A 9430-nucleotide genomic window follows, 5' to 3' on the forward strand; every position below is an offset into this window, starting at 1 on the left:
CCTCCTCCTCTCCCGCCTTGTCCCTAGCCGCCGGCCGAGCATGCCCCAGAGAAGAAAAAAGAAAAGAGAGAGAGAGAGAGGAGGAGGAGGAGGAGGGGAAAGAGGGGAAGAGAGAGGCCGACGTGGCTTACTGCCAGGTGGGGCCCACGTGGGTCCCGCGCTGACTTAGCCACCACGTAGGATAAAACTGGGGTCAAAACCACCGAAGGACATATAGTGAACGGTTTTGTAAGTTAAGGGATGTCATATATCTGGTTTTGCGGTTTGGGGACGATTTTGTAACTCGATGACAAGTTGAGGGACCTTTGGTGTACTTTTTCCTTAACTGGACGGGTCAATTGGTATTGAATCGCAACTATTCGTAGCTAGGAATAAGTTCATCTGAGGTCTCTTAACTTGTCAACGAATCCGATTTTCGTCCCTCAACCAAAAAACCAGACACAACGGGTCCCTCAACTATCAAAACCGGTGCAGATTAGGTCCCTCGGCGGTTTTGAAGGCAGTTTTGGCTGATGTGGCGTCTACATGGCTAATTTGACTTGGTCTTCATCTGACGTGGCATTGACGTGGTGCTTACGTGCAATTCGATCAAAGAAAAACAATAAACCCCGTGGGACCCACATGTCAGTTTCGCACGCATTAATAAAAAATGGTGGGCCCCACATGTCACTCTATCCCATGTCACTTAACATTTGATGATGGGTGACTGTACAACGAGAGCCCAAGGTAAGAGAAAGCCCGCTACCTCGCAGGCTGCATTGACGTTGCAAAGCCCACCAGAATACAGCCGTGCACGTGGTGCGTTCGTTTTGGTTGTCCACTCGGCAGTCGGTCGCGAGAATCAGCGTTGGCGGCGGCGCAAGCACGCAGCGCTGCGGCAGTTGGCAGCGGGCAGCCTCGAGTGTGGAGGTGGCCAGGTGAAGGTCCACGCCGGCTGGACTGGCGGAGGCTGCCTGCCATCGGCTACGCACAAGCACGCCGTCACGGTGGCCAGCGAGTTGGTGTCAAGCAGCGGCTGCTCAAGGATTGCCTACCAGGTTGAACCGTACTTCTCCGGTCAAACCCGAGTATACTCTCTCTATTTTCAAGTCTCTCTGATTTTTCTCTTAGCAGAGGCCCATATAGATTGATTGAAAAGTAGGAAACTGAAATTAGTGAAATCAATTGGAGTTCAAAAATTGAAGGCATGCTTTTGTGATTTAATTTGCAGTTTGAGAACTAAGATCAAGTTGAATCAATCAAATTCAAATGTAAACAGGAACATATGGCGATTCTTTCTTAAGCTGGAACATAAAGAATCATAGTGTTCTTTCCATTAAGCTCGTTCAATCAATTAAACTCGTATATTCAGATCAAGTTGAATCAATCAGTTTCTTTCTTTCATTGATGGCATGATGAAAAAGATATATGAAATTCATAAGTTGGTATATTTGCTTCTCAGATCGATTCTATGATATGAAAAGGCACTGCAATTAAGACTTCTTAATTAATACATTTGTGTGCGTCAAGCCATCATGTCATTGATTTGGCTCTTCGAACTATTGGGCACACTACTCAGGATCAAAATCCTCGGTCCGCCACATGAATGTCTGAACTAAATGTGGCTCTCCAGACCATTGTGTTCACAAGATACAGGTTTGATACAGTTCCTTATGCAAAGTATTGACTCTATAGGCTATGTTCCTAACAATCCATATCTATATAAAGTACTTCTGCTCTCTCCCTTATCCTTTAGTATCAAGGAACAAGTGAAGCTCATGTATCATCTTGCACCAGACAGCTGAACGGCTTCCTGGATGTTGACAGATTCCTCCCTGATGCTGACCAACCTTTGCTGTTGCCTCATCTCAACCTGCCGAGCCGAGCGAGCAAGCTCAGCTGCCTGCCACTCCTCCCATTGCTCTGCTCGGACAACATTGCCTTCCATCATCTTAACGACCTCTGACATAGCAGGTCGACGATCAGGTTCCTCACAAGTGCAGAGGAGTGCTATCTGGATAATCTTCTCAAGCTCTTCGAAGTCATATGCGTTGTGCAGGTTGCGATCCACAACTTCAGTCAGTCGTCCTCCTTGCACCAACAGTTTCACCTTCACATGTACCAATGAGTCAATCCCATCAGGTGATTAGGGTCATCTATGTGAACAGATGAGACACCAAACCTTTTTTTTTTCGTCAGAAAAAGTTATATATTTTTTTAATTTTAAGAAAAAGTTATATTGTGATAACATAAGGCAAGCATCATGCATGGTTAAAGCTAACGTGTACTCATACGAGGTTAGGAACTCTTACTTATGTGGTCTAGATATGCTTCTATTTTGTAGTTTCATAACATATTGTTAACGCCATGTAATCTGCACATTTCTTGAGTAGGGTAATAAAATGATATCTTACTTGATCAATGAGCCTGACATCGTCTGCTCCTTCCAAGAAATCAGGGGAGATTGCACGCTCTCCTGTCACTATTTCTAACAACATGACACCATATCCAAATATGTCTGTCTTCACCGATGACCTCCCTGTCTGCAGGTACTCAGGAGCTATATGGCCCGTTGTCCCACAAATCTTTGTTGTAACAGTGCTCCTCTCTTTGTCGATCATCTTTGCCAACCCAAAGTCTCCTACTACTGCTTCAAAGTTTCCATCAAGCAGGACATTGGCTGCCTTGACATCGCGGTGGATAATCTTGGGGTTGCAGTGCTCATGAAGGTATTCCAAGCCACGGGCAGCGCCAAGGGCAATTCGCACTCTTGTTGGCCAATCTAATGCTGGTTCATTTAGTTTGATATCTGCATATACAAGTTACATCAGCAGTCCCATTGCATTAGATATTTATAGGGTTTATATTATCATAGGACTCATATTGTTTTGACATAACCTGGCTAGAGGAATAGATAATTCGACGATTCAATTGTCTATACTTCCTGTTTTTGTCAAGATTCAGAATATACCACGTTTGCTCCTATTTCTGGTACCATATTAACTAATATACCACAATTGCATGCTTATTGACATTGTAAATGAAGACCAGCCATTTAATTGGATGCAATCTAATTAAAAACATGTTAAACTGATATTCATATATTACTGTTACCTCTTAAACGGGAAGCAACACTTAGATTCTCCATGTAAGGGTAGACCAAGAGTCGCTCTGTTGGAGTTGTGCAGAATCCTATCAATCTTAATATGTTCTTGTGCACAGCAATGCTTATCATTTGAACTTCTCTCAGGAAAGCTATTTCCCCTTCAGGCTTTTCCACTTCAGACAGTCTTTTAACTGCAACCTTTCTACCGTGTGGACCTTTAAGTGCTCCTTTGTAAACCTTACCAAAACCACCCCTGCCAATAACATTTTGCTCACTGAAATTGTTGGTTGCAATTTGGAGTTCTCGCCATGAGAACCGCTTTATCTGTCCAAACTCTAGATTGTGATCGTGTTGACCTGAAATTGTTGCACATGCTTATCATTTTGGTAAAAAAGAAGTCTTTGTTAATCTGTTTCAGTCCATGTGAAATTGTTTCCATAGCTGAATATGTTTCCTATGGTAACCATCACACAAATGTCATGCTGCTGAACTAACCTGGAACGTCAACGTATATTTCAGGTCGGTGGCGCATTCTTTGCCACCATAGCAGAAATAGTACTATGATAACAAGGAGAGTGACTGCTCCACCAATGCTTGCTAGAACCACCTTGAGTGCAGAGTTATTTGATCCACCTGTTGATAAAACAATAGAATTATTTCTTGATCCAAATGAAGGGTGCAATATAGATTTCCATGTTGCTTTCTATTTTACCTGTATTTGCGCTGCTTCCTTCACAAGGAATCAAGTGTTGGCCACAATTCAAATGGTTACCTATATAGCTGGAATGACAGTATTACGCTTATTATCAAAACCGTAAAGCAGTATACATAAAATTGTTTGTATAATATATATCCCAAGATAGCCCATACTTGTAGAGAGACATCTGAAGCAGCTGTTTGGGTATTTGACCGCTTAGATTGTTGTCTGCTAGATTACTGCAAATCATAGTGAGTTATGATACATCATATAATGTAACTGTAATTCAAGTTGTGATATTTTAGCAAGTTCACGATTTTGTCAGCACAAAAAGGCCAACTTACATATCATCCAATAATGGAAGCTTGGACAAAGAGGTTGGAATATTCCCGCTTAGGAGATTTTTGCTCAGGTCCCTGTCCAAGATGTCACATTATTATGGTTATTATTATGGTCAACTGCTACAAACAAAAGGGACAATAGCTTATTTAACCCTATTTTAAAGGCTAACTGCCAATCTGACCTTGTTTTTTTTCGCTTATTTGACCATACTTTTCAAAATCGAAACTACCATTTGACCCTATTTGTAATACACGTTATTAGGATCTAGGAAAAAGAAAAAAAATCTATGTATTATTTCAACTGACCAAAGTATCCTTCCTTCAATCTCAACCTTATCTTGCTCTCACTCTCATCTCTCTCGGCGTGAGCGGCGGCGAATGTAGGGGGCGGCTACGCTGGCTACGGCGCGCGGAGGGACGAGGGGGCGGCGGCAGTGGCGGCGGCGGCGCGCTGAGGGACGGGACGGCAGCACGGGCGCAGGCGTGTGGAGGGAGGTGGGGGCGGCGGTGGCAGAGGGACGGGATGGCAGCGCCGGCGTCGACACGCGGAGGGAGGAGAGGGCGGCGGCGGCGCCGACGCGCGGAGGGACGGGATGGCAGCGCCGGCGCCAGCGCGCGGAGGGAGGAGGGGCGGCGGCAGTGGCGCCACGCGCAGAGGGAGGGAGACATCAGCGGTGTGGTTGACGCGCGGAAGGAGGGAGGCAGGCGCCGGTGGCACGCGGATGGAGGGAGCGACGTCAGCTGCGGCCGTGGCGCGCGGCGTCAGATGCGGCGTGCGGTGTCAGCGGCGGCGTGCGGCGTCTGTTGCGGCGGCTCAAGTCGTCGTCGGCGGCGGCGTGAGGTGGCGGCGATGGCGGCATGGGGGGACGAGCAGGATGAGCATGGAGAGGAGACGGTGGTGGTGGTGTTCTCTGCTTTCTCCTCTGATTTGTTTGTTCTGCTTTTTTACCACCACAGGAGCAAAATCAGTGTACCAAATTTCTATCAAATTTTGTTCAGTTTATTTTGTCTAAAATTTGCCAAATTGATTCAACTTTATCAAATTGAAGCCAAGTCTATCAAAGTTGTGTCAAATGTGAAAGATATGTTAAATTCGTTACAAATATAATATGTGCACGTTTGATATAATAGGGTCAAGTAAGTAAGGGCAAAATGGACTATTTGTCCCTTAGTTAAGACTGTTAACTCGTCTTAACGGAATAGGGTCAGTTTTCATCTTCGATTTTGAAAAGTGAGATCAAATAAACAAACTAAAAAAATAGGGTTAAATTGATAGTTAGCATTTAAAACAAGGTCAAATGAGCAATTGCCCCCAAACAAAATGGGTCATAATCTGACTTGTGTTCTCACAAAAATTCAGAATATAACTTACAGAATTTGGAGTTTTGAAAGACGGCCAAGAGAGTCAGGTATTGATCCATTAAAACTATTTCCTCCAAGTTTTAGAGTTGTTAAGCTTGATAGGTTCCCCAACTCTTGTGGAATTCCTCCAGTTATGTTGTTACCATCCAATAATCTAAAACAAAAAATGTAACACAACAGAAAGTAAGATCTTTTTGTGAGGACTAATCTTCAAATGTTACATCATTAAAGGGTTACTCCCTTCGTCCCTAAAAAAACGAATATAAGATCGGATGTGACATATCCTAATACGATGAATCTGGAGTCGTACTAGAATATGTCACATCCGATAGTAGGTTGATTTTTTATGGGACGGAGGAAGCAGATTGCTGAGCTTACAGCTGTTGTAAATATGGTAGGTCTGAAATGCGGGGTGACAAGACTCCAGATAACCCTGATGATCTCAAATTTCTACAATTTTCAGAAATGAGAAATCAAGAAAATGTTATTACAAAGTTATAATGTTTATTTAGTATAAATAAACTGACAATACTACAAATATGAAACACAATAGCATGAAAAATGTGGTACTGGTGGGTAAAAACTCTCCTCGATGATCAATCGCTGGAGTTTGCATTTAGCATATACATAGCAGTCTTGCCAAGACAAAAATATTGTTAGCAAGAATGTAAGAGTTAACTTACATTGAAGTGACCCGTCCGTCTTGATTACAAGTGATAGAATTAAAATAGCAGGGATTAACTTGACTATCATTAATCCAGTCTTTCAGGACACCACGATTGTCGTTGAGCATCAGCCTTGTTTCATACAGGGCTATGACTGTGTGAGAAAAAAAAACAGTTATCATGTTTGCCTGAGTACTTTGGCCTATCCAAGATTCTTGAGCTATATACTCCCGTAGAAATGTGTTCATACTCCCTTGAAAGAAAAATGTCATTGTACTAAAGTAATTCTAGGGGTAGTTGATATCATTTCTACCAGAGTAGAAAGGCTGTGTTTGAGTGATGTGACTGAAAAATTATGTGTGTATGAGGTTGATGTGATGGAAAAGGACTGAAGTAAGTACACGTGCTCTACAACAATGTACTCCCTCCGTCCCAAAATAAGTGCAGTTTTGCACTGTTCATGTTCAACGTTTAACCGTCCGTCTTATTTGAAAATTTTTTATGATTATTATTTTTATTGCTATTAGATGATAAAACATGAATAGTACTTTATGTGTGACTAAATATTTTTAATTTTTTCACAAATTTTTTAAATAAGACGGACGGTCAAACGTTGAACGTGAATAGTGCAAAACTGCACTTATTTTGGGACGGAGGTAGTAGTACTAAAAAGATTTGACTGACGACAAGGACAAGAAGGCATATCAAATTTGACTGATGAAAAGGACAAGGCATCAAAAATTCTTTTTTTTTTGAGAGGAAGGCATCAAAAATTCTGAGTTGACACATTCTAGTAAAAAACTAAGTAATTACGAGACGCTTACCTCGATCAATTTTACAGAGAAAAATTTAGTAACACCTACAACACCAAATTAGTTTCATTAAATCTAACATTGAATACTTGATCAAATTTAAAGAATTTTTACTTAGAAAGTGAAAGCGTCTTATAATATGAAACGGAGGGAGCAGTGAAATAATTCTAGAGTACCTTGCAGTTCAGAGTTAAAATTCTATATTTGATTCGATTGTCTCATCTAATGCCAGCAGCTTATGAATAACTAGTGTGAAAAAGGTACACATCAAAGTGTAAAGACCTTACCTTGGGAATCAGGTGTAGCAAAAGATTGTATACATGCCAGTAATAACAAGCCAAAAGCTATTAGCTTCATACTTTCTTGAAAATTACTATCAATTTGTTTGATTTTCAGGAACAGAAGCACTAGCTTGGTACTCCTGAATGCACCGTGTATCTGCTTGCTTGATGGAAATAGAATCGATTCGAGGTCTGCTCTAGATAGCTGCATCACAGAAGAATGAAATGAAGTATATGAGACTCACAAGGCATGAAGAGCAAACTGCTTTAACCTGAACAAGGCAAGAATCTTCTTAAAATAACTTTCAGACTATTTCTAGTGTGATAAAGGTTTGCTTTTGTCGCAAACCATTTTTTATTTCTTGAATACAAGAAAATGTTATGAGTTTCCTGACTGTATGAGTTTTGTTGTGGTCCCTAGACCTGACTTGATTTCTACAATTACACTGTAATCGATTGCCTATACAAATATGGGAGGTCCAAATAACTTTATACTGTCTAAAAGGCTGTCCTTAAATATCAAATGCCTTGAAGTAAAGGCTTGTCTTAAATAAAGAATATCTTATTTACATTTTTCTTACGACAACTGTTTTTTTTTTCGGTAAATGCTGAAACCATTATTGGAGAAGTTAGAAGCGCAAAAATGCCCGAATAAACTGAGAAAAAGACTAGACCTATCATCTTCTCTTTGCAGATCACACCCTATTCTGAATACTACCCACAAAGAACCTCAAGACGCGCAAAGTAAACTCTTCTATGAATTCTCTCTTGATCTCCGAGAAATTTTAGCTCTGCAGATTGCAGACAGAAATCTCTGCTGTTCTGCAGGGTGTTTAACCCAAACAAGGCAAGAATCTCCTTAAAAGAACATTCAGACTGTTTGGGATTCTTTCTAGAGATAAAGATTTTATTTTTGTTGCAAACCATTTTTGATTTCTTGCATATAAAAAACATGTGATCAGTCACCTGACTGTATTGAGTCTTGCAGCGGTCACTAAACCTAACCGGATTTCTATAGTTACACTGTAATCGATTGCCTGTACAAATATGGGGTGGTCCAAAAGACCTTAAACTGTCTAAAAGGTTGTCCTTAAATATGAAAAGTATGTTACTATTGAAATAAAGGTTGTCTTAAAGAAATAAATGTAAATTCTAAACCATTACTGGAGAAGTTAGAAGCTAAAAAAAAAAGCCCAAAATGATTTAGGGGAATAAACTGAGCAAAAGGAAAAACAGAGACAGACAAGCTGTCCTCTTCTCTTTGCAGTTACGTAGCAGCTTCTCAAAGTTCACACCCTGTTCTGAATACTACTTGCAAAGAACCTCAAGACGCGCAAAGTAATCTCTTCTCTGAATTCTCTCTTGATTTCCGAGAAATTTTAGCTCTGCAGATTGCAGACAGAAACCTCTGCTGTTCTGCAGGGTGTTTGAGCTAACAGCAAAGCTTCATCCATCCCTCCAATGGTGATGCCTCTTCTCCCCAAGTCCCAACATAAACCTCCCCAACTCAAAGAACCATTAAATTGAGAAGAAATAGAATAAATTCACCAGATGACACAGGCAGGTGATTGAAGCAAACAGGCAGAGAAGAGGGTAGAAGAGAACAGATTCAGAAGTCAACCATTCTTGCTGTTGCTGTACTACCACATATGGCAAGAACTTACCAAGAAGAGAGGGAGAGAAGGATTGTGTGCTTCTCCTAGCTTGCTAAAACCTTTTTTGTTTCGTATGAGAGATTGGAGGAAGAAGAAGACCTGAGGTCTCAGCTCAGGTGTCAGAACTGCGCTCAGGCCTCATCAGAGACAAGTCATCGAGCTCAGCTGCTGAGTGCTAACTGAAACTTACCAAGAAAAGGGGGAGAGAAGGAATGAAGTATGTGCTGCTCAACTGCTGACTAAAAATTTGAGTAGGCAATATTTATAAGAGCTCATTCTGGAGGATGCAATGGAGACAGATGGTTTTTGGAGCCATCTCCTTGGATGTTGAAATGGATGGCACAGAACCGTCGATCTCATCTCAGGTGTCCAAAAGGGAGCTTTGCCGGTCTCGAAGCAGTTGAAGTGGAAAAAGCTTCTTCTGTTTCATGTTCCGTGTCGCGTGTGCCCTACATTTATTATGTTAATTTTATGTCACTGACCAAAAGTTAGCAAAGCAAATTAAAATAAGTTTAAAATATATTACAGGGGT

At 41.4% G+C, this 9430-nt stretch overlaps 1 protein-coding gene across 2 annotated transcripts; it reads right to left on the reverse strand.

Annotated features, from left to right (window-relative positions):
• Positions 1–1279: 1279 nt before the first annotated feature.
• On the reverse strand, positions 1280–9131 carry LOC127753815 (LRR receptor kinase SERK2-like). Of its 2 annotated transcripts, XM_052279264.1 has the most exons (12): positions 8908–9131; positions 7250–7448; positions 6169–6304; positions 5864–5935; positions 5496–5639; positions 4127–4198; positions 3956–4021; positions 3798–3865; positions 3581–3718; positions 3094–3441; positions 2394–2788; positions 1280–2089 (listed from the first exon to the last, which is right to left on the reverse strand). In XM_052279264.1, the coding sequence occupies exons 2-12, from the start codon at positions 7317–7319 to the stop codon at positions 1763–1765; spliced, it is 1836 nt and encodes a 611-aa protein (XP_052135224.1). In that variant the 5' UTR covers positions 7320–7448; positions 8908–9131; the 3' UTR covers positions 1280–1762. The 2 variants fall into 2 exon arrangements, with proteins under 2 accessions (XP_052135224.1, XP_052135223.1); XM_052279263.1 differs by lacking the exon at positions 8908–9131 and having other exon boundaries at positions 7250–7513.
• Between the last annotated feature and the right edge of the window lie 299 nt (positions 9132–9430).

This window comes from Oryza glaberrima, chromosome 11, assembly GCF_000147395.1.
Source record: "Oryza glaberrima chromosome 11, OglaRS2, whole genome shotgun sequence".
NCBI lineage: Eukaryota > Viridiplantae > Streptophyta > Magnoliopsida > Poales > Poaceae > Oryza > Oryza glaberrima.

Coding starts and splice junctions, on each gene's coding strand:
- LOC127753815 (XM_052279263.1), bottom strand. CDS start 7,454: ATGCAGCTATCTAGAGCAGACCTCGAATCGATTCTATTTCCATCAAGC. Junction 5,640..5,863: donor CTACCATATTTACAACAGCT/GTAAGCTCAGCA, acceptor TTTTTGTTTTAG/ATTATTGGATGGTAACAACA. Junction 4,022..4,126: donor CTTCCATTATTGGATGATAT/GTAAGTTGGCCT, acceptor TATGATTTGCAG/TAATCTAGCAGACAACAATC.